The sequence below is a fragment of the Budorcas taxicolor genome, chromosome 11, assembly GCF_023091745.1.
Source record: "Budorcas taxicolor isolate Tak-1 chromosome 11, Takin1.1, whole genome shotgun sequence".
In the NCBI taxonomy this organism is placed as follows: Eukaryota; Metazoa; Chordata; class Mammalia; order Artiodactyla; family Bovidae; genus Budorcas; species Budorcas taxicolor.
This window is the reverse complement of record NC_068920.1, coordinates 46,340,970-46,366,501: the sequence shown is the minus strand read 5'-3', so window position 1 is coordinate 46,366,501 and position 25,532 is coordinate 46,340,970. Positions and strand designations below refer to the sequence as shown.

Genomic DNA, 25,532 nt, shown 5'->3' with positions numbered 1-25,532 from the left:
CTTCTCAACCAGCTTTAAGTATCCGGAAGCTGGGACTCTCACTTAGAGGTCTGTGTGTCCCCCACACAATCCTGGATTTTATTGATGCACAAAAGTCACCAAATGAACAAATCACAAAACCTAGAGTTTCCACCAATATTCCTGATCATCAGTTCAGTCGCTCAGTCGTGTCCGACTCTTTGCGACCCCATGAATCGCAGCACGCCAGGCCTCCCTGTCCATCACCAACTCCCGGAGTTCACTCAAACTCACGTCCATCGAGTTGGTGATGCCATCCAGCCATCTCATCCTCTGTCGTCCCCTCTCCTGATCATAGAAGCCCTCAATTTTCCTACTCTCTCACTCTTGCTAGCCCTGCCCAAATTGTAGAAAAACTGTGGTAAAGACTCCTACTGTGTTCAGCCTGAGATAACTGACCAAATTTGTACTCTTAACCCATACACAATTGCCTAAAGCACCCTTCCTAGAGAAATTTAAAAAGAAATTTCTGTCCTCTACATAAGATTCATTTCAAAATCATAGCTGAGATATGTTGTTTAATATTCCCTTCCATCTTTATTCCATCCTGTTTCATCTGAAATTTTATTAAATCAGCATATGATAAAATTGACTTGGCTGTGTGCGTGTGAACACGCATAAGCAATTCTATGAGATTTAACATATACACAGATTTGTGTAACCACCATCACAATCAGGATTCCCAAAAGTTCTATGACTTCACAAAAGTCCCTCATCTTGCCCTATGGGATTCATACTCTCCTCCCTCCCTGCTCATTATCACCACACTTTCACCCTTTTCAGAATATCATATGAGTGGCATTAGGTTGGATGCAATTAGGTTGTGTCCTGCTGACTATGCCAGACTTCCCTGGAGGCTCACTGGTAAAGAATCTGACTGCAATGCAGAAGAAGCAGGAGACGTGGGTTTGTTCCCTGAGTCGGGAAGATCCCCCGGAAGAGGAAATGGCAACCTATTCCTATATTCTTGCTGGGAAAAATCCATGGACAGAGGAGCCTGGCAGGCTACGTCATGGGGTTGCAAAGAGTTAGACATGACTAAGTGACTTAGCACAAACATGCAGGTTGTATACGAGTTTATGAGCACAAGGTCTCTGAGGTTTTGTATGTTGTCATGTGTATCTGCAGTTGGCTCTTTAATTGTTGAGCAGTATTTTATTTTATGTAGTTGAGCCATTCATTCATCAAAAGACGTTTCCACCAACTATGAGGAGGACTGCTATACACATTCGTATGCAAGTTTTTGACTGAAGATAAGTTTTAATTTCTCTAGGTTAAATAGCTGAGTTGTATAATATATCCTTGTGTAATTCCATAAGAAACTGCCAAAGTCTTTTCCGAAGTGTCTTTACCATTTTGCATTCTCGTTAGCAGAGTATGAATTCCAACTGCTCCACATCCTTGTTGGCACTTGATACTATCAGTTTACAAAATTAAAAGGCCTATTTCAATGAAGGGACTCATTAAGAGATTAAAACAATCTCACCATTGTTTTAATTTACCTTTCTCTAACTGCTAATGATGTTGCACATCTTTGCATATGTTCATTTGCTATCATATATCTTCTTTGGTTTGTTTCAAGAGGTTTCTCCTTCATTCTTGAAGCATGGATTTAGGAGTTGCTTTAAATCTTTCCCCCATAACTTGAACACTGTGTCAAGATAGGGCTGGTTTTATCTGCCATCTTTTCCCTTGCGAGTTGAGATTCTCTTGGTTCTTCTTAAACTAAGTAACTTTGGATCACATCGTGAACATTTTCAGGGTCTTATTTAAATCCTAAGGCTTGTTTGTTTGTCTCTTTCAGCGATCAGTCTGGTTAGGCTCCAGGGGGCAAATTCCAGCAAGTCTTCTTTGGCCTGTGGCTCCAATGCTGGCTCTGTTTTCAAAGGCTCTGCAGAGCTTTTCAGATTCGTCCCATGTGTGTGCCCCTCAGCGGCCAGTATGGGGTTCTGATGTTGGTCTCCCTTATAGTGGGCTTGCCTTGTGGCTCAGCTGGTAAAGAATCCGCCTGCAGTGTCAGAGACCTGGGCTCGATCCCTGGGTGGGGAAGATCCCCTGGAGATGGGGAAGGATACCCACTCCAGTATTCTGGCCTGGAGAATTCCATGAACTGTATAGTCCGTGGGGTCACAAAGAGTCCGACACAACTGAGTGACTTTCACTTTCACTACCTTATAGCAGGATTGTCAAACGCTTTGTCATGCTCTTTAGAACCACGCATGCTCAACTTGAAGGTGAGCCCAGTAGTTAATCTAAACAACTTTATGAAATTACTATCTTGATCTCCTTTCCTTTCCTCTGTGATCTTCCTGACACATTATGACTTCCTGAGGCCCCTTGATGCTGCCATGCAGTCCCCATCACTATGTCTGCATCCGGCACCAAATAGTGGGAGGACAGAGAGGAAAGAGCAGCGGGAAGTCTTCCCATGTCTTTGGTGCCCCGTCTCCCCTGTTCCGAATGAGGGAGTCTCCTCCGTCAGAGCTTTAGGCTTCTGTTTGGCCTCTGCTGCTGTCACTGCTATCAGATTTTCTGGGGGTGCCAGTTTGATGGCACTTTAAATTCTTATCTCCTTCCCTGAGCTACTGCTTACCTTTTGGACTTCTCAGATAGCTGCTCCATGTGTTCTGTCCACGGTTTATAGCTGCCTTCAGTAGGACGGATGGGATGGAGTATGCTTACCTTGTTCAGAACTGGAAACTCACACTGTGTTTTTGACTTTTTTATTATAAGAATATGTTCTTCTCACTGTTAGGGATGGAAACTCTCTTCCATAATATTTTCTTCATTTTCTTTTATTGAAAGTTTAATTGATGAATTGTTTTTGGTTGCGCTGGGTATTCATTGCTGCACGCAGGTTTTCTCTATTGTGGCGAGTGGGGGCTACTCTGAAGTTGTGGTGCATGGGCTTTTCATTGCGGTGGCTTCTGCTGTGGAGCACAGGGCTCGGTAGTCGTGGCGCTCGGGCTTAGTTGCCCCATGGCATGTGGAATCTTCCTGGACCGGGGGTTGGGCCCATGTCCCCTGCATTGGCAGGTGGATTCTTAGCCTTTGGACCTCTAGGGAAGTCCTCGTTTTCTTCTGTTGTCATGAGAGCAGGCTCATTTCTTTCCTTTACCCAGCTCATTAGCTGATTCTATAATAGATATGCTATATTTAACTTCTTATCAAACCTCAGACATTTGTTACTACCTGATCCTCTGACCTACCAAGCACTGAATCTCTCTATTACCTGCCCTGTGGTCCTGTGTTTAGAGCATTGTGGGTCTGCCTCACATCAGGTTCATACTATAGAAACTCTAACAGCCTGGACTTAGATGATGCATGACAATACTTATCATATTCATATAATGTCTTTTGCCACTTTAAATTATGTAATCTTAAGCTGTTTTCATTAAACTTGGGAACAAGAAAGAAGAAACTGTTCCTGTTATTAGCTAATAGTGATTCAGAGGTTCTAATGAATGCAATAAGACAAGAAAATAAAATACGAAGTGCAAGCACTGGAAAGAGATTTTTCTTTTGCAATGAATATGATTTCATTTCTAGAAAATGCAAGAGACTATAGCAAGAAAAAGCCAACTAAAATTGAAAAGAGAATTTGGTAAGATGACTGGGTACAAGAAAAAAAACAATCTATTTTTTAAGTAGATTTTTTTTCTATCCCAGGAAATGGAACAATATTCCATTCAAGAAAGCAGCAAAAATTATAATACTCTTAGCAAGAAATCCTACTCCTAGAACTCTATTCCAAGGATTGGCAAAGCAGAGCTGGCAAGCCAATCTGTTCTGCGGTCTGTTTTTGTTTAGCTTTGGACTTTGTCAACCTAAGAATGGTTTTTACATTTTTATAGAGTTGTAAAAAAAAGAAGAAGAAGAAAAAGAAGAATATACAACAGAGACCACAGGAAGCCCACAAAGCCTAAACTATTTACTATCTGGTCCTTTAAAGAAAAAGTTTCCATAGAAGTAAAAGCACCAGTGTATAAGGATATATATGCGTGGGTGTTTACTGCAGCACATTTTGTATGGCAGAAAAATGGAATAAAGAAAATGCCTGTCAACTGGAAAATGATAGAAAAATACGGTGATGCAACCTTTCTATAGAATATTATACAGGCATTAAAAGGAGTAAGATTGCATTCTATTAATATCTCCACCCTTGGGGCAATCGCTCTCTTCCTCACTCCCACTCAAAAATCTCTGAAGCCTACCCATTGCCAAAAAAAAGTGCTCATGCCACTTTAGCCTTAAAAGGAGTGAGAGGCTTCCTTGGTGGCCCAGTGGTTAAGACTCTGGGCTCGCAATGCAGGGGGCTTGGGTTTGATCCCTGGTCAGGGAAATAGGTCGTGCATGTCACAACTAAGACCCGGCACAGCCAAATTGAAAAGATAAATAAATAAAAATTTAAAAATATATAGCCATAGCAGTTGATTTGGAGGGATTTTATATGTATATTCATACATATGTGAAATTTAGAATGCAGGATGTGGAGAAATGAACATGATATGCTTTTTGTCTCTTTTGGTGAGATAAGCAACCCAGTCTTTCATAGAAGAATATGAATTTAATATAATTATTAATGTTGACAGTATAATTATTATGTTGACAAGGATAAAGGATTTAGAAAGGCTAAAGGGGCATGGGCATTTTCGTTTGGCAATGGGTAGGCTTCAGAGGTTTCTGAGTGGGAGTGAGGAGGAGACAGATTGCCACATGCTATGGCTTGGAGATATTAATCTTTAGGATATAATCTTACTACTTATTACCCAGAATTCAAATTTAAAGGTGGCCAACTCCACTGACTCAATGGACATGAGTTTGAGCAAGCTCTGGGAGATGGTGAAGGACAGGGAAGCCAGGCGTGCTGCAGTTCATGTGGTCGCAAAGAGTCAGACACGACTGAGCAACAACTTCCTATCGGCAGACTACTGCCCTGTCCGCTGTTTCCCTCTCCACTAGACCCTTCTATCCAATGGGTTTCTCTCTTTCGGCATCAGTGCCCTTGGATTCTACTTTAGCAGTGCAATAGCTTTTTGCTCTTGGCAGCAGTCTGAGTCAACCCTGACTCTGACCTCCTTCCTCTGCCATTCATCTCCTGCCCCCAGGAACAACAGCAGAAAGGTACTGCCGTTAGGGTCCCACTGAGGGCTGACTATGGAGTCACCACCTTGCCTTCCAAGCGTTGGACCTCTTTTTCCATGTGGCGTCACCTCTGGAAGGGGAGTTAATAAAGGTAGTGTTCTAGTTATTGCACCGGGGGGTGAGACGAAGCTAAGCCCTTCCTGACTCCTCTCCATGTCGCAGCCTTTCCTTTTCACAAGACATCTCTGCAGGAATACGCTGAATATGTTGCTTCACTACCTTCAAACGTAGACCTGGCCTTGCTTTGGATTACGGGTGCAGGCAATTAATAAACTTTATGTCTTTGATGTCCCTTATCTATTACATTTACTTGGCACATTACCCATTTCTGTACTCATTCCTTAATTATTTGCCTTTGTCTTCCAACAAAGGGAGTACCCAAGACCTCTAGTATTTGCTAATGAGTTATAGGTACTTGCAACATTCCAATTATTTATTAGCAGGTTGTCTAGACTAAAGCATCATCAAAACATGTGCTAATAAGTTGTTTTGCAAAACACAATTAAGTTTTTAAAATATTCAGCCATCCTTAAAGATGTCTTCAATAAAGATTAAGTCAGTAAAATCAGTCTTTACCTCATTACAAAGCTTATGCTTTCAGCAGTAAGATTGCCAGACTCGTGGTCTGCTAAAAGGTTTAAACATCTGCAGGCAAGAATCACATGATCATGCAGTGGCTAGTGGCCAAGAGACCATGATGTGCAATTATCATGTTCAGTTTTGACCCATGTCTGTTTCAGTGAGGCCTGTGCACTATGACCAAGGTTATGTTAGATGTTTTTTTGGGGTAGTGCTATGGTGAAGTAGGGCTGGGAAGGGGACTTGTGCATGCATGCTAAGTTGCTTCAGTCATGTCCAATTCTGTTGTGACCCTGTGGACTGTAGCCCGCCATGCTCCTCTGTCTGTGAAATCCTCCAGGCAAGAATACTGGAGTAAGTTACTATGCCCTCATCAAGGAGATCTTCCCTACCCAGGGATCAAACCCATGTCTCCTGCGGCTCCTGCACTGCAGACGTATTCTTTACCACTGACCAACCAGGGAAGCCCTGATAACTCTGTCGTCGACAACTTTAAAAAAAAAAACAAAAAACAGACAAGGGGGAGAACGGATACATGTATATGTATAGCTGAGTCCCTTTGCTGAAACTATCACCACATTGTGAACTGGCTATACCCCAATACAATATAAAAAGTTTAAAGTCTGGGGGGAAAAGAAACAGACAGATCAGTCTTATTATCCAAGGCAATTTTTAAAAATTAGAGAGAGGCAACTGTCCTAGGGTTCTTCCAAAAAACCTTAAGAGAAAATTAAAACAAGTGACAGACTGGAAGAAAACATCTGCCACACGTTCCATAGAGAAAGGCCCAATATCCAGACGGTACTAAGTGATCCTGCAAATCAAACGGAGAAATTCAGCAACCAATGGGCAAAGGATATGAGGCACGGGGAAGAGCGTTCACTTGCACCAGCTGTCAGCAAAGTGCAAATTAAGACAATAGAGAGATGCCATCTTTTTTTTTTTTTGCTCTCCAACTGGCAAAGCCTAAAATGACTGATATTATCATGTAAAAGCAAGGATGAAGAGGAATGGGTACTGTCACACACTGATGGGAATATAAACAAATGAAACCCTTTTGCAAAGGCAACTGGGGAGTACTCAAGAAAATTAAAAATACATATCCATTACCGTTCTCCCCAGCTCTACTGGGCATCTACCTCAAAGAAACACTCACGTTTGTACACAAAATCGCATGCATTGTGACAGAGAAAAATTGGAAGAAAAAAAAAAGAAATTTCTCTCACAAGGGAGTAGTTAAATAGATCATGGTTCACTTATACTTAAAAGTAGCCCCATTAAAAATGGTAAGCAGTAGACCCGTGCTCACTGTAAAGAGTGAAGAGCAAGGTGCAGAATAACGTGTACTTTATGGTCCTACTTATCCAACAAGATAAGGCATCTTCGAATAGGTCTACTTCTGTCTATCTCTCTGCCTATCTATCTATTATCTATCTACCTACCTATTCCCTATCTTTCAATCATCTATCTATGCCCAAATGCACAGAAGGGAATGGAAGGACATGCATCAAATTGTTGAAAGTGTTTCCTCTGCTCTGGAGAGGGGTCTTGGTTGGTTCCAGGGAGAGGAAATAAAGAGGATTCTTACCTTTTGATATGTATATTAATGCAGTGTTTGAACATTCCGGAGCAAAATGCACCCATGAATCACTTGTACAATTAAAAAGGTACCAAGATAACCCTGAAAAGAATCCATAACTTTTTAAGCTCTAGAGAGATGCTAGTAAGGGTCCTGTCACTAACTTAGCCCTTCTTCAGCTCCCGCCAACCTCTCTGCCTCCTTCATTATCTTCCTGGGAGTAACGGTGGGGAAAGGCTTCCTTTACTGACTCCTTTTGTTTCTTTTCATCAACTTAACTCAGAGAAGACATGTGACCTAATATCCCCTTTTCAGTTGGCTTGTGAACATTCTGCCATGTGAGGGTACTGGCCTTAGAGCCCAGCAGAAAGTGGGCTCGAGTTCTGCCTCTGCCCCTTACTAGCTGTGTATTATTGAGCATGTGTATGAGCCTCTGTAGACTTCAGGTTCTTCGTCTATATTAAGAGGATAATATTATAATAGCACCTCTATCAAAGTGAGTTATTATTATGATGATGGGGACTTGATCTCTTTGACTCTTAGTGGCCCAAAATCTGTGCTTAGACAACTGATGCTGCTGCTGCTGCTAAGTCGCTTCAGTCGTGTCCAGTTCCTGATAGTTGGTTGCAAATATCTCTTGCAAATATCCCAGTCCTTTCGGGCACCCCCAGCACTGACCAGACATCAATCCTAGACTCTGGGGGGTCCCTGTGGCACTGCCTCTGGTTCTCTGCCTCTGGGCCTCCTTTCAGATTTGCTCAGGCAGCTGCCCGGGGTCCTGTTGTTAGGACTTTCCCCACACAAGCTGCCTGGGTTGGGCTTTTGTTCATGAGATGCCTGATGAGGGATGCAGTCCAGATGTGCTTGGGAGGGAGTGTCCCTGCTTTTTAAATGCTGCCTAACCACAGACACCGACCTGCCGGAAGGGGAGCGCAGAGTCCCTGGTGTTTCATCGCCTTCTCTGAAAGCCTGAGCAGTACCTAGCAGCCTTGCTGTGGAGCTGTGGGGCTGTGTGTGCCTTTTTCAGGCTTAAGTAAGTTGTGGTGCAGACTGAGCGTTAGAGAGTGGGGCTGGCCCACAGGGTCTTGTCTCTACCTGAGGCCAACACCAATCCTTGGCCCTCTCCACCCCAGGCAGAACAGGGTGAGGTGGGGACAGGCCCACTCTTGCATGTGCTGTGCTTTGGGAAACTATTGGTGGTTTTCAGCAGGGGGCTCATCAGTGATTTTAGCTGGTTGATCGTGGACATAGCACACCGGCTGTTTTCAGCTCTTCCCTGTTCAGCATCACTGACAAAGCCCCTACCCCCACTTCCACTCCAGTCACCACTGTTCCCATGGTGCCAACTACCTTCCTCCAGCAAATGTGTAAGGGGAGCCCAGCTCATGCTGCTGTGTTTAAAGACTATCTCTTTCCCCGTCAGAGGGCGCTGACAGAGCCCTCAGCCTGCGGGGTCCACCACTCACAGATACGTGCCTGTCGTTCCCCGTCCACGAGCTTCCTGGTTTACAGACAGGGTCACAGATGTAGAAAACAAACTTATGGTTATCGAGAGAGAGGGAGGGGGTGGGACAAACCGGGAGATTGGGAATGACATATACACACTATTATATATAAAATAGGTAAGTGATAAGGACCTACTGTATAGCACAGGGAACTTTACTCAATAATGACCTATATGGGGAAAGAATCTAAAAGAGTGGATATGAGGATATGCATAACTGACTCACTTTGCTGTACAGTAGACGCTAACACAATACTGCAAATCAACTACACTCCAATAAAAATTAATTTAAAAAGAAGTTGGCACTTTTCTGCAGGGTTACTCTGATGTCTAGATAACAGTATCTGCTGGCAAAGTTATTTTTGAGATACTTGCATGAAAATGATCATGTGAAGAAGGCACATTACTGCTATCATGAGATTAGAATGCATCAGCCGCCTTCTGAAAATCTGAAATGACTCTGCTATGAGGAGAAGAAATTTTACTTTAAAGCATTTCATTAAATGAAATAGGTGTTGGGAAAATTGGCTCTTTGGAAAAGATTCAGCTTTCAGCCTCAGCTTATACCACATTTCACAATAAATTCCAAATGAGTTGCATGTGAAAAATAGAACAATAAGAAAAACCAGAAGAAAATTTAGGAAAGCATTAAACAAATATCAGGCAATGAACAATCCGTCATTATTACTATTACAATGACCCTTCCTAAGTATAAAAGCGCTGGAGGAAGTTGTAAAAGACCAGTGAATTTAACTAGATGAAAATAAATAAAATCCCTATATATTATAATGTACTTTCCAAAGATTGGTCACTATTACTGTTGGTAAAACGAAGAGACAAGGGCAAGGTGCTTCCTGGGGAAACTAGAAATAAAAGAATTGATGTCGCCTTATAAGTGTTGAAGCCTGGCGTGCTGCAGTCCATGCGGTCACAAGGACACGACTGGGCGACTGAACTGAACTATAAATGTTCAATTGGCAAAACCTTCACACCTGTGAGATAGAGCCGAGAGGACACGAGATGTCCATCGTTGTGCCTGCTCCACACGTTCTGTTTACAAAACAGAAACCTCCCCATCACACCTTCTTTTGCCTAGGTGGACATTTTCTGAAATTCAAGACCTCTCTTCCTCCCTGTAACATCTGCCTGGACCAGACATGTGTTTCTGATCCAAAGACAGCACATTCTTAAGCTTGCCAGCAGCAGCTGTCCTGAAGGCCTGGAAAAGATAAACTGGGCCAGTCAAGTTCTCTTTCTCATAACTTTGAGCTAGAGTTAGTTGCTCAGTTGTGTCCGACTGCATCGGTTTGCGACCCTATGGGCTATATCCGGTCAGGTTCCTCTGTCCATGGAGTTCTCCTTGTAGTCTGCCAGGCTCCTCTGTTCATGGAATTCTCCATGTAAGAATACTGGAGTGGGGTGCCATTTCCTTCTCCAGGGATCTTCCCGACCCAGGGATTGAACCCAGGTCTCCCGCATTGCAGGCAGATTGGTTACCATCTGAACCACGAGAGAAGCCCTTTGAGCTAAGGAACTTTGAGCTAAGAAACAAGCAAATCTTTAGCTTGTTACCTTGGGAGCAGAGTTAAAGGATACTTTCAGGTATAGCTGGGCTATACTGACCAGAACAGACCAAAACCACGAGCAAGCACGACCCATAGTCAGCAGGGACAACAGGTTGCTAGAGTAGATGTGCATGGAGGTAGCAAGAGGCCCTGACAGAGGCACGGGCAGTGTGTTGGGCTCTGGAGCTGCATGGGTTCCTGATGTCATTCCCATCCACCCCTGCCCCACTCCCACCCCAGGACCTGGCTCTGGCCCCTGATTCAGCTTGCTGGGCTCTCAGATCTCATTGCTGTATCTCAGTTCAGTTCAGTTCAGCTGAGTCACTCAGTCATGTCCGACCTTTTGCCACCCCATGGACTGCAGCACGCCAGGCTTCCCTCTCCATCACCAGCTCCTGGAGCTTGCTCAAACTCATGTCCATCAAGTAGGTGATGCCCTCCAACTATCTCATCCTTTGTTGTCCCCTTCTCCTCCTGCCTTCAATCTTTCCCAGCATCAGGGTCTTTTCCAATGAGTCAGTTCTTCACATCAAGTGGCCAAAGTATTGGAGCTTCAACTTCAGCATCAGTCCTTCCAGTGAATATTCAGGACTGATGGACTCTCAAGAGTCTTCTCCAACACCACAGTTCAAAAGCATCCATTCTTCAGTGCTCAGCTTTCTTTATGGTCCAACTCTCACATTCATACATGACTACTGGAAAAACCATAGCTTTGACTAGATGGACCTTTGTTGGCAAAACAATGTCTCTGCTTTTTAATATGCTGTCCAGGTTGGTCATAGCTTTCTTCCAAGGAGCAAGTGTCTTTTAATTTTATGGCTGCAGTCACCATCTGCAGTGATTTTGGAGCCCAAGAAAATAAAATCTGTCACTGTTTCAATTGTTTCCCCATATATTTGCCATGAAGTGATGGGACCGGATGCCTTAATCTTCATTTTTTGAATGTTGAGTTTTAAGCCAGCTTTTTCACTCTCCTCTTTCACTTTCATCAAGAGGCTTTTTAGATGCTCTTTGCTTTCTGCCATAATGGTGGTGTCATCTGCATATCTGAAGTTATTGATATTTCTCCCTGCAATCTTACTATTTTTTGACTTTGAATTGGTTTATGTATCTGAAAAAGAAGTTCACTGTCATGCAAAGAGTTGGTCAGTAGGTAAATCCAAGAGGAAGCCACTGCACTGAGCAGGTCTGTGGCTGAGGGTGGGGAGCATATGCTGGGGTATATTATAATAGGAGCTATCAGAGGGAGCAGGTCATTGACAGGAGGCTTTGAAAGCACCTACTTAGAGAATACCAGAGTGACAGTCTTCAAAGATGAACAGTTCAAGTCATTTTCTTTATCTGTGGCTGTTTGGAGTATTTACATTTGAATACATAGGGGGCTTTCTTTGTAGTTCAGCTGGTAAAGAATCTGCCTGCAATGCAGGAGATCTGGGTTCTATCCCTGGGTTGGGAAGATTCCCTGGAGGAGGGCATGGCACCCCACTCCAGTATTCTTGCCTAGAGAATCCCCATGGACAGAGGAGCCTGGTGGGCTTCAGTCCTTGGGGTGACAAAGAGTTGGATACGACTGAGGGACTAAGCATGGATGGATACACAGCATGGATAGACAGGATGTTTCGAGATATCACTTTAAAGAAAATAATGTAGCTTGAATTTGAAATTATAAGTTAAGAGTGTAGAGAAACTGTTGTTTTCTAATTCTTATTTAAAAAAACTTTTTATTTTGTACTGGCATTTATCTTTCAAACTTGGTACTGGAGAAGACTCTTGAGAGTCCCTTGGCCAGCAAGGAGATCAAAATAGTCAATCCTACAGGAAATCAAGCCTGAATATTCATTGGAAGGACTGATGATGAGGCTGAAGCTCCAATACTTTGGCCCCTTGATTCGAAGAGCTGACTCATTGGAAAAGACCCTGATGCTGGGAAAGACTGAAGGCAGGAGGAGAAAGGGACAACAGAGAATGAGATGGTTGGATAGCATACCAACTCAGTGGACATGAGTTTGAGTAAGCTCCAGGAGATGGTGAAGAACAGGGAAGCCTGGCGTGCTACAATTCATAGGGTCGCAAAGAGTCGGACATGACTGAGCGACTGAACTGAACTGAACTGAACTGAAGTAGAAACCTAGCATATGGTATTGTCTTTTCTGGAGAAAAGTGTATTGTGCCCAGAAGAGCGGTGGCTGGGGTGGAGGCTGCCTGGAATCTCTGTGGGGATATTCACTCCCCTGGACACTGGACGCCTGGCAGGGCTTCACCGTGCCCATGAGAACCTTGCTCTCAAAAAACACTTCTCTTTGCTTTGACTCCTTTATGCTTGGGGATGCTTATTTACTAACCTTCCAGTAACGAATCTATTTTGTTCCTGGGAGAAGAGGCCTTGGATAGAGGCAGTTTAAGAGTTCCTGTCTATAAAGGAACATCCTCCATGGTAAATTAATTGACTGCCTCTCTAGGTTATAGTGAGTATGATTGACAGGGGACAGCCTTCCTGAGTTCACCCTGCATGGGCCAGATCCTGGACCTTGTTTTATTCCCTAAGGTAGGACCACTCTGTCAGGACTCTTGGGAGGCCTCCATCCATCTTTTTTCTTTGGCTGACATTCCAACCAAATCACTGGTTCCTTCTTTATATGTGACAATTATCAGTGTTACCCCTTGTCAGTTAGTACACTCCACAGTCCTCCAGCTTTTGCTCAAATCATTTTGCTGTTGTTGTCTGATCTCCAAACTAAGACAGCAAACATTCAATCAAGTCTATGAAGATGTCAGTCATACTGGTTATGGGCTGTCACTCCGGTAACGGCACGTCTTGGAGTTTCAACATTCTAAATTATTAAAGGAAGGACTTTAAGAACTCTTCCCTCTGCTCTTTTCATCTTTAGATATACCGAGTCATCTCAAAAGGTGCCAATCTATCCTGCTTTTAGCAATTCTGAGAATCTGTATTCTGTTTATCACCTTTTCTGACAAAATGTCTGTTTCATGTGATCAGCTATAGGTTCAATACAACTGAAAATCATTTCTTCCTTTTTGAGTCTCTTTAAAGATGGGAGGGGCATTCAGGATGGGGAGCATGTGGATACCCTTGGCGGATTCATGTTGATGTATGGCAAAACCAATACAAACTGTAAAGTAATTAGTCTCCAATTAAAATAAATAAATGTATATTAAAAAATAAAATAAAATAAAAATGGAAAAAAAACCAAAAGATGAGCTACAATTTACTGATCCCTCTGCACATCAAGTAATACACAGTGTGCCCTCCCGCAATTATGTTTAACAGGAACCACTCACACAGGACTGGTTAGGAGGAGCTGGAGTCAGTGTCATACAACAGGTTCATTTGTTGACATAGGACTTTTTTTTCTAGAAAGTTCAAGAAAAGGTTGTTAAATGCAAAGGAAGCTAGCAGAGCTGAGCCCAGGGGATGGTAGGGACACTAAGGACTGAACCCAGCCCCTCTCCCCACATGCCTCCTCTGAGTCCAGTGTGGCCAGTGCTCTTTCTTAGAACGAAGCGCTTCTTTCTTGTCGTGGGGCCCTTCTGTCTGTGCATGTGTCGTTCACGCCTCCACAACTCAGGCCTCAGCCCTCAGCCCTTCCTATGGGCTCTTCTATCACGATAGCCTCGTTTTAGGAGAAAAATGGATGTTTCGCATAGTGTTTCCTTATGCAATAGAAATTTAATGTGTCTTTTTATTTATATAATTATTTTTTATTAGGATTGTAATTGGTTGAATTAGAGTACTAGTTACAAAATTGCATGGGCTTTGAGAAGTCTTTCCAGTCTTAATCTGCCTACAATCCCTGCTATTTTTTTTAGCATGTGACTGCAGTTATTCCATTACAGCAGAGGCACCGTACTTAAAGCCAGCTTTTACATTCCTCATTCACAGCTTCCTTTTTTTTCCAGGATAAATAACTCTCAGCATTTTGGTCCCTCATAGGAACTACTATCCACTCCTTTACAGCCATATCCTGTTTCAAGCCGCAGATCAATATCTTAGAGGTTTGTAGTGAATATGATTGCTGTTGGCCCAGCATTTCTTCCTTTGGAGACAGAGACTTCTTCAGTTCCCTAAAACCTGTATTCAGCTTCTATGGAGCAGGTGGGCTGAGTCCTGAGGAGCGAGTGAATCAGAACGTTTCACTTCCTAGATGCAGGGTCTCCTTCAGAGATGGACGCATGACCTAAGCCAGGCCGGTCATTCCCCATCTAGGGGTTTTTGCCAACAGTGTTGGAAAAGACCCTGTTTACTGGGATATATGAATCTATCGTCCAGAGGTTCCTAGCCTTTTCGGCCCCAGGGACTGGTCTTGTTGAAGACAATTTTCCCACAGATGACATAGGGGTGGGGGCAGTTTCAGGATGATTCTTATAAGAAGCTCTCAACCTACATCCCTCATGTGTGCAGTTCACAGGAGGTCTGTGCTCCTAGAGAATCTAATGCCACTGCTGATCTGACAGGAGGCAGAGCTCAGGCAGTAAGTAATGTGAGGGATGGGGAGTGGCTCTAAGTATAGAAGGAACTTCGATGCATGCCCATCATTCACCTCATGCTGTATGGCCCCGAGGATCATGCTCTATGACCCCTGCTACACTCCCCATTAGCTTAGACCTTTGAGAAGCACCTTCCCGCTAAACTGGGAGAGACTCCCAGAGAACCCAGTCGAGTCGGGAGGAGGGGAGAGGAGAGGAGACGGGGAGGGAGAGGAGGGAGTGGAGGATGGGGAGGAGGGTGCACATGAAGCCAAATGCATTCCCTGGATTTCCTGCTTTCACGAGACAATGAAATTCCTCTCATGCTTACAGCCAAAGATCCTGGCCAATACAAATTGAACACAAATTAATTAAATTTGTTTGATAAGAGTAATTAAAAAAATCAAACTAATGGGCAAACAGAGCTTATTATTTAAAATTCATGTGATGAATTACTTAATAAAGCAAAAAATCCCCCTTGTAACGTTTTCATCATGACTTTACTGCTTTTCTCTGAACCATCTCTTTTCCCGTAGAAAGGCAGAATTCCCAGGAAATGCAGTGCACACACATGGAAATGCTGGGCAGAGGGAAAGGGTGTCACCTTGACTTTTTGCATTTAATTTTGAGAACGTGCATTTTTTCACATTATGGTGACATATTTTTATTTTGTGGTCCTTGATGATTTCTTTGCCTGCCCTTAACCAGGCTTTCTCTGGTCCAGTTGATTGGTGCTCATTGGTACTTAAGCAGAAGTACTTCATTACACCCATTTCTACTAAACCTCATCTAAGTTTGTGATTTGAAATCTCTCATGTTTTCTGAAGCATCAGTACGAGCACTCAGTTGGAATTGTATAGAGCCTGAACATACGACCCCTCTATTTTATTTTGCAAACCACTGGAAATGAGAGTTGTGACCCATGTGGGACACTGAACCCTCCAGGGCTGCTGCAGGTCTGCAGCACACCTTTCTGCAAATTAGAAAAAGGCACCCCTCTCTAAGGGTCAGTGCAACTGTGGGCTAGTGCACGTGGGATGGAGAGCGAGGACAGGCTGGGTGTCATCCTTGCAACTGGGCTCCACTGGGTGAAAGACCAATCATTGACCATGTTACAGAGACCCTTTTCATCTTCTTGGGCTCCATATGCATGAGCTAGGGTCTAGTATGAGCCTTTTGTTGGGCACATCAAATGAAGGGCAACAAGATTCAGGAGAACTGAGTAATAGCTTAGTGAAATATTAAACTCAGAAAATTTCAGAGGCAGGTAAATCTGAATTTATGGAGATAATATACTGTATTTAAAAGTTTTGGAGTTGGACAGAAATGGACTTTGATCCCAGACTGGCCACTTAGCAGGCCACCTCCCTGATATTCCATTTTTTAAAAATCTGCAAAATAACGATCATATGATAGTTCAGAGAATCTAGGCTACATCAACTGTAAAATCTGGTCTCATTAAAGAGGTTTTTACAATGAAAAGACAGCCAATGGATTATTAAATGTATCCTGATTTCAGAGGTGTTAAGACTGTAGAACTTGTGTATTTTAGAATCTATCACACATGTATAGACTGCGGTTCTTCTCTGTGGAGATTAAATGAGATAACGTGCTTGCTAAGTTCTTGGCACGGCCCAGAGCCAGTGCTCAGTGAAGCTGCAGTGGGTGCAGTTATTTGGAGCTGGTGACAAATAGTAACAAGAGAACAGACTTGACTGAGGCCTTCCCAGCCTCGCAAGACAATCTGGATGTAGGGTGAGATACCAGGAGCCAACATGCACGGGCAGGTCCAGAAGTAAACCTCAGAAGAAGATGAAAGTACAGAAGGTGCACAGTGGAAAAACAGTCCCACGAGTTCTGCTGATGGAGACCCAGATCTGAGCAATGACCTGCCCGAACCCCAGGTGCGCAGGAGAGACACTCTTTCAAAGGGTACTGTTCAAATGGTGGGCTAGCCGTCCTTGTTCGAAGGTGAAGCAGGAGAGGGAAAACTTCCAGAATGTTATGTCAGCTTTTCTAGCACTTGGGTTTTCTTCTTCCCTGCTCACTGACATCTACTTCTGTTACATTTCCTGTGATTTCTGAAGTGATCACTGATTGGCTCCCCGGGGAAAGCCCTTCTGTTGTACATCCTCTGATGGATGTTTTCAGTTAGGCCTAGAGGGGTCTGTGGAGGGTGAAGAGGTGCCAAGACGCATCAGTCAGGCTATTTCACCTGCCTCTGAAGCTGCTGGTTCCCAGACTGGGCGAGCGTGGGCCTCATGCCAAGGAACAGCCACTCATTGTTCTCTGATGCCAAAGACAATGCTGCCAGAGGTAGCTCGCTGATGTAGAGAAGCCAACGCCAGGATTCTAATAAGTGAAAAACGGCCTGGATTGTGCCTCTGCTTTGGAAGCCATCTATTTCTTTTCCTGCGGTTTAGTGGCATTTTTAGAGATATGATCAATGGAGGCAGGGTGTATATGAATGCGTGATGGAACCTATGATGGAAAGTGGCCTAAATGCTGTTGTGTATGGGGCAGGCAAATGCAATGAAAATGGCTCTCCTTTCGAAAACAAAGACCTCATTATTTAGGGAGGAGATCCTGAAGAAATTAGTCATTTCTTCCATTTCTGACTTCAACTTGTTTCAGCATCAGGACTGATGTAAATGGTGTACAGAGAAGGACGAAGAAAGGAGTTTGTGGCAAGAGTTTAATCTACTCAGTTTGGGTTGGTTTGTTATAAGAAAAGAAAATAACATGGAAATTTTGGTTGAATGATTATGCCATGTAAAAATTAGATATTATATGGTTGCTCCTGAACTAATAACCTCTAGGGATTTTTAATAATGAAATTCATGGACTTTCCTGGTAGCCCAGTGGTTGAGAATCTGCCTGCCAATGCAGGGGCCACACATTTGATCCTTGGTCCAAGAACTAAGATCCCACATGCTGCAGAGCAACTAAACCCCTCAGCTGCAACTACTGAAGCCCGGGCACTCTAGAGCCCATGCTCTGCAACAGGAGAAGCCACCGAAAGGAGAAGCCTCAGCACCACAGCTACAGAGCAGCCGCCACTTGCCACAACTCGAGAAAGCCCCTGTGCAGCAACGAAGACCCGGCCAAAATTAGAAAAAATAATACATTTCTTCAAAAAAAAGAATGAAATTCAAGTGGCAGCTCTAGATCACAACATCAGAGAAAAACCAAATTGCCCGAGAAGACAGCGGCAACCTGCAGTCGAAGCGTGTGGGCTAGCTGGTATGTAGATCACAGACAGACCTTCCCTCTCCCCTCAGCAGGCCAGTTGCACAGGCGCCCCCAGCTTCTCACTCCAGCCCGAGGGTCCAAAGAGAGGATGTGGCTCAGCCTGGGGCCGGAGCTGAGTCATCACCCCACGCACGTCATGGCACATCCGTGCCACGCTCCCACCTCCAGGCTCTTAGAGTCACTAAAGGACGTGTAGAGGGATGAAAATTCCACTTGATTTAATTTCTCCCTAGGAAAAAATACACTCAGTAATGTTGTAAATCTCTTAAAACCAGTTTCCTTCAAGGTTGCCTTGGAAATTTTAAATATGTGTACAAGTTCCACCTTGTACTTCCTTAGTCTTAACCCTGTGTCTGAGATGCAGTGGTGGTGGTGGTGGTCGGGGCTACTCGCTGTGGTCAAGCACTGTCAGGGGCTTGTTGCGTAAGGGGGCTGAGTCTCAACGATCCACTCGCCTTGGCCCCCCCTTGGATCAAGAGCACATCTGAAAGATAGGTGGCCAGGAGGTGGGTTTTAAGCCTGTTATTTGCATAAAATGACTTAAGAGTGACATTGGTTTTATTAGCACCACTGAACTACCAGCCACTTTCTCATTAGCAATAAATGCTTGAGTTTTAACACTGCTGTGAACTCTACTTATTATTATTCAGAAAAGACAAAGGTTTATTTGCCCAGGGCTTTCTCTAGTACATCTGGACCTTTTGTGTGCAAATTACAGCCATATTGTCTGGAATACCAACTACAGCCTTCAGATCCCTGGCCTGGGCAGCTGTGGGGCAGCCTCTGATTTGCCTAATCTCAAGAAATACGGCAAATTGGATCCATCAATGTGTGTTGTTGCATCAAAACTATGGAGAATTTAAAATGACTTGTGACAACAACTCACTGTACTCAGAGTGAAACACTAAGTTATTAGAATGGGCCACTGTTGTCTTCCACGGTTTGTATATTTCGTTAGTGTTGGAAGAGTTTTATTTTGGTTTAGAGAGTTAGATGTTTTCCAAGGACAAAACTTTACGTCACTTTCTGGGGAGAAACGATTCATAAAATGTCCTCCCCTCTTGTCTCCCCAGGAGTGAAAACAGACCATTAGGTCCTTCGAGTCAGATGACTCTGACAAGCTGGCTCTGAATCCACTTAGGCCTGTTTCCCCTTCCCTCATCATTGGTTTGGGTCACTGATCTCTATGAGAGTCCGATAAACTATAAATGCTATCTCTAGAAAAGTGCTCCTGACCCTCAGTTTTTTTTTTTTTTCATATGGTTTTAGGGGTTTTGAGAATTCAAGCCAAGAAAGGAGTTTTACATAGGATTTTAAGAGAGACCAATTACATTGAAATAGTTACCAAGATTTTAAAAAGTTTTGTGATATAGAAATAGCTATATGTGCTTTTATATAAGTGCATTAAATAACAAGGTCTACTGGTGAGTCTAATAACTACTGTAATTTTGAAGCACTGATGAGTATAAGAGATATTTTACAGTGTCTGCCAACTGTGTTGTGAAGTGAAAATGTTGGTAATTTCCACTGTGACAGGTGCTGGTACTTCTACTGTGGTCTGCTGCTGACATTCATCATTGGACGGAGCGCTAAACTGCAGTTAGAGGTTAGTGAAAATAAAGGTGCATTTTCCCTCCATCCAAGTTGCTGGACCTTAAGTCAAGAACCTCTGAGACTCTAGAGATCCTTGTCCTGGTGCTGGGTGCGGCTCGGGGCTTGTTGGCCTCAGTTCTTTGTTCAAGCTGCAGTAGAGAATGCAGGGCTACCCGGTTCCCTAACTGAAATGACCCCAGGCTATTGTGAGTTGCCATATTTTGTAGGAAAAGCCAAAAGGGACGTTCATAGTGGCCTTCTGTCCTGTCCTCACTTATGAGAGCAGAGAAGTCGGGACGAGGGGGACACAGGAGTCAGCTGTAACAGGTAACTCCTGTCTTAGCTAGCACAGAGATGAAGCCAGAAGGGACCCCCTTGGTGAAGCTGCCCAGCCTGGGAGATGGGTCTCTGTGTGTCTTCTAGCTTCAGGTGAAAGAAGCATCTTCCTCTCACTTTGACAAAGATCTGAGGCACAGTATTACCGAGGTTGCCTCTTGCTTTAACCTCAGTTTTCCAGGGATGCTCACCTAAGTGGGGGAGCTCCACTGGGCAGCCCAAGTCCTGGGAGGGCAGAGTGACTCATTTTTGCCTCTCAGTCTCCTAGTTACTGAAGGAGATGAAATGGTGCTGAAAAATGCACACCTGGGCCAAAAATGATAAGCACAAGCTCTGGGAGGTGTGAAAGTGTTCCACAGTCCCTTAAAAACGTGAAACGTCGCTGCAACAGTACCGTTATGACCAGCTGAGCTATTGCTGGAAAACACCAGGGACAGACAAAACTTGCTCATTGGGATGCTCAGACTCAGGCCTGCATGAGGATGAACAATTCAAGTTCTAGACAAAAGAAAGTGATTTCCCTGATGAATGGTGGGAGAGATGAAAAACTTCCAAGGAGAGGTGCTCTCAAAGCAGCCTCCTGGGCAGGGATCTTCTGAAACTGGTCCTCACGGCTGTTTGGAAGCACATTATGACCTGATTTTCACCAGGAAAAGGGCCTGTGAAAGAGGCTCACAGAGTGTCATCTGCTTACCAATTTTACTTCTTGCTTCATTTATGCTTTCTCCCAGGGCCTTAGCTTCAGAAAATCTGGATGGGGCAAAAAAAGAAGAAATGAGAGTTTAACATTTTCTGTTCATTCTAAATTATGTTTTAAAAATAAGAGATTCCTGAGAGGTCTCTGTTATAAAACTTCATGGAAAGGGACATAAAAAGACAATTTAAATGAATGAAATATATTTGACTTACGAGCAGAAATAAAATTTGTATTAATTACTGGTGTCATGCATTTTTACCCCACTCGTCAGTGCAGAACTTCCTTCTCATAGCCTCTAATTTACGACTTTTGATTTCTAATGTTTTATGATACCAAGAAACCAGAGGAAAGCAGGGCTCTACGCCTTATGTGCGGTGTTCTATTAATCACAGTACCGAGATCTTAGAGTCAGAGAATATTTAAAGAACTTTTTTTTTTTTTTCCTGATCTTTTCTCTTTTTTTTTTTCTTACTGGTAAACTATGGCTGGTCATGAGGCAGATTCACGCCATCATCAGTTTCTATAAATCAAGTCGTACGGGACGCAGCCACATGGATTCCTTTGTTTACTGTCTAAGGCTGCTCTCACACTGCAAAGGCAGTTGAGTGGCTGTGACGGAGGCTATGGAGCCTGAAGAGCTGAAAATATTTACTATCTGGCTTTTTCCAGAAAAGAGTTTGTTTACTTTTGTTATAGATGATGTTAAATCACATTTTGGAACTATCAAAGCAAGAAAAAAAAAAAACAAAACCCTCATTATTCCCTACCCAGAAATAGGCCTATTCTGAGATCTAGTTTTCTTTCTAGCCAGTTGTTACAGAGTTAAGATTATATATATATAGGATTTTGTGCTTTGATTTTTTTCCATTTAGCATTGTAAGTCCTTACCTGTGTTCTTAGTTTTCCACTATCTTTAGATGGCTGCCTACTCGTCCCCCAGATGCTGTGTTGACATTTACTTAATGACTCCTCTCTATTTTCCAACAGGTATTCTTGAGAAGCCCCCTGAGAGCCCAGTCTTACACTGGACAAGTGTAGAAATGACCTCTACGAAAACCATGCCGTCTAGGCCTACACACAGTGGGCCCTTAGGAAATGTTATTGCTCCACCCGCAAATCTTTCTGGATCCCAGTAAATCCCAGATGTGCTACTGCTTCATCCATAAGCACTTTAGTTCTGCGGGATTTTGTTAGAAGACGTGGGGAGAAGAGGGCTCCCAGGTACGGGAATACCAGAAGCGAAGTCCAGAGTGCCCAGAATGCTCTGGGCTGGCTGAGAAAGAGGCGTGAATTACGTCACTGCTATTTTCCGACTGTGTCTGCTTGGCTGGAGACTGCCAACAGAAGTTTCCAGGGAAGGGGACTATATTTTCTCTCAGCGTTAGGTTTCTTGGGACTCCCCACCCTGGCTCCTTATTAATGGTGTTCAGGCTCATCCCAGATGACATATGTCCCTTCTGCAGCTAGGGCTTGGCGCCTTCTGGAGATGAGTACAAGCCCACTGGATGCCAGGCAGACTGAATTCAGCTCAGCAAACATTCGTAACATGGGTGGGTCACTGCTGGGCTCTGGGGGCTCACTCTGGCCTCTGTCCCCTGGGCAGGTAGACTGAGGCTTTGTCTGGGCCACTCAAATGAGGACTATCTTCATCCTTTAAGCTCTGCCATGTGGAGGTGGCGGGGGGCAGGGGGCGGGGCTCTAACTGTTGGTTGGTGCCACGTCCATCCTCAGCACTGGCGGTTTCAGGGCGTTTTATAGTCCCCCACAGCCCAGTGAATGATGCCTCTGACGGCCTGTTCCACAGAGTTCTGGAAGCTTGAGATTCTTGGGAATGAGGAAACTATGAGAGCAAGGCTGCAAAGCTGCTGAGGTTTATAGCAGTGCTGGAGGAAACCAGGGCAGAGCCGAGAAGGGAAGGTCCTGAAGGCAGAGAGGGCCATCTCCGCAAAGGAGCCCCCACAGGCATGGAAGGGACCACCCCCGCCGGCGGTCACCCACATGTGTCGGGGTGTGGGGCCCATGGTGAGGAGCTGCTGAGTGCTGTGGTGAACCGTCTTCAAAGAGCCGCCCCACGCCAGGCTGGCAGACATGGCCGGGAAGCCGTGGGCTGTTGTTCCAGGCTCTCTGCAGCCTAGCGCCGAGCTGAAAAGGGCTTTCCCACTGGAGAGGCGTGGGTGAGGGCTGAACCGTCTCTGAGAGACCGTTTTCCCTTCACTCTGCAGCTGTTGCCACCCCAGGCCACTCCACCCACATGCTTTCCTGCCCCTGGGTTGTCGAGACAGACTCTTGCCTGAGGAAGCTCAGCCCTGGAGGAGAAGGAGGGGCGTCAACAGCGATGAGACGCGGCTCTGCATTCCTGCCCTGTTCCTCCTGCATCTCCACAGCCCCCAGCCCGGCTCCCTCGGAGCCACCCCCTCGCCTTCTTCCTGCCCCAGCCTGAATTCTAGACGAAAGAGTTCATCTACCTTGAGAGGATTGCGGAGTGAAAACAATTCTCTTCCATTGCCTTCCATGTCGCATCATGTATCTTCCTGTTTTTCCCCCTCTCTCCCTCAGTGTTGCTTCTCAGACTCTTTTTCAGGCTTTTCTTCTGCCATCTGTTCCTTAGATGCTGGTAATGGTCAGGGTTTGGGCTTCCCTGGAGGCTCAGATGGTAAATAATCTGCCAGCAATGCAGGAGACCTTGGTTTGATCCCTGGGTTCAATCCCTGGGTCGGGAAGATACCCTGGAGAAGAGAATGGCTACCTAGTATGCTTGCTTGGAGAATTCCACGGACAGAGGAGCCTGGTGGGCACAGTCCATGGGGTTGCAAAGTTGGAAACGAATGAGTGGCCAGCACTTTCATTTTCTTCAGTGGTCAGGGTTTAGCCTTAGAACCTCTCCTCAGGACACCTACTCTCCAGGCGCTCCACTCAGGCCAGTGTCTTCAATGGCCACCTCTTTGGACAGCTCCCAGATCCCAGTCCTGCTTTATTTTCTGTTTATTTGATGCCCTGCAGATAACTAAAACCCATGGGATCCAGAGAAGGGCTGAGGACCTTCCCTGAAGACCTCCCTGCCCTTCTCCCCTCGCTGCCTGGCACCCACACTCACCCAGGGGCTCATACCACTAACCTACACACCACACCAGCCTTTGCCTTTCTCTCCATCAGCCCCTTCACTCAGTCCTGGAGTCTTGCCCCCTCCCTGTCCTCAGTACCTACACTGACATCCCACTGAGCTCCACGCTGGGCCACTCTCCCTGAGAGGGTGCTGTCATCTCTCCCCCAGACCACTTCAGCCGCTGCTTGCTCGGCTCCCTGCATTTACGCTGCCTTTGGGCTATTTCCCACATTGCAGTCTTGTCTTCTTGTCTAGGGTGATTAACATAATGTGTCAACCATTCAAGGGGTGAATGTCCAATTCGCTTCCCCATCAGAAAGACTGGGTCTACGTCCTTTCCTTTCTCTGTTGACTCATTCCTGATATGATACCAGCCTCTGTTATATTGTGATGAAGATCCAATTTTCATTTCTACTACACTTTTTAAAGTACTGAAATTCCTTTCTATCCTGTACCCTTTCCCTATCAAGATGGCTGCCCTCTTGTCACCCACCAAGGGGTTCCTCCCTGACACAGGAAGCCACTGCTACATTCACCTACTTCTAGCAAGCAGTTCTCAGGCAGCTTTCTGGGCTGCTACGGTTTCTCAAAGTCAATTTCAAATTGTCATTTTCAAGCCAAAAAAAAAAAAAGTCTTATTTGAGTACCTTTTTTATGGCTAGCGTTGTTTTAAAAAAAACTGTGGGGAGGCTGAGAAGATTCTAATCTAATCTTTGCCCTCAGAGTTCATAATTCTAGTTCAGGAGACAAGGTATAAATACAAAACACAAGTGGAAAAATAATAAAGGTTAAAGCTGAAGTCTAATAGGAACCAGGGAACTCCTATTTGGGGTGGACTGTATTTCCAGATGATGGTGTTAGATTTGCTCTTGGATGCTCTTGGTCCAGTTTTCCTGTTGGTGTGATATTGTTGTTCTAGTCTCTATCTAAAGGATTCAACTGAGTGAGGGGGCTGCTTTTCTTGGTTTTGTTCACATTATCAATGCCTTCATTTCCAGTTGTGGCTAACCTCCCCATTGATTTACTCTTTTGTTACTGAATGGGACCCTGTGACAGGGGATTCAGTTTGTATGAGGGAACCTGTCACAAAAGAAAGTCAGCTATGTGGTGCCTGGGCACTGGAGTTAGCCAAGCATGGGGCTTCCAGCCTCTCTTCATGCTATTATATACTGTGAGGATGAGTCATGCCTGGAAAACATAGTGATTTTCAACTGCACTTCTATCTGAATTGTCTCCTATTGAAAAATCTGGCTTAAGAATTGGCTCACATGCTCCAGTTTACTGGAGGGCAGATATCCTATTAATGTGCCAACATCTTATTTCTGTTGTCATAGGCAGACAGCACAACTCTCCCCAAGCTGGGGGCAGAGCTGAGACATGCTGGCAAGTAGGGGTAGAAACCCCTCCTACTAAGTGACACTAACGTCTGAGCCACTGATGGGCCCCTCTTGCAACTCGGCATCAACTCCCGCACTCTGGGGGAGCTGAGGGAATTCGAGTCATCAAGAGTCCCTGTATTTGAGCTTAGAAGCTACTTGCCATTGGGTAACGAGGCTGAGCTGGACCAAGGCTTGTGTTGTTGGGGGGTGGTGGTGGTCCTAAGCCCTTCTTTTCTGGACTTTTCCAGCACCATGGTGCAGCACTAGGGCCATGGGTTGGCAGAGGTACTTGATGAG

General features: G+C 44.6%; 1 protein-coding gene across 1 annotated transcript in view; it reads right to left on the bottom strand.

Moving 5' to 3' along the window:
• KIF6 (kinesin family member 6) overlaps positions 1-25,532 on the bottom strand; it is a 417,940-nt gene that overhangs the window by 50,324 nt on the left and 342,084 nt on the right. The window contains exon 15 of the mRNA XM_052648206.1: positions 20,751-20,806. Within this exon, the coding sequence (XP_052504166.1) occupies positions 20,751-20,806 (56 nt within the window). The remainder of the gene's footprint in view (positions 1-20,750; positions 20,807-25,532) is intronic.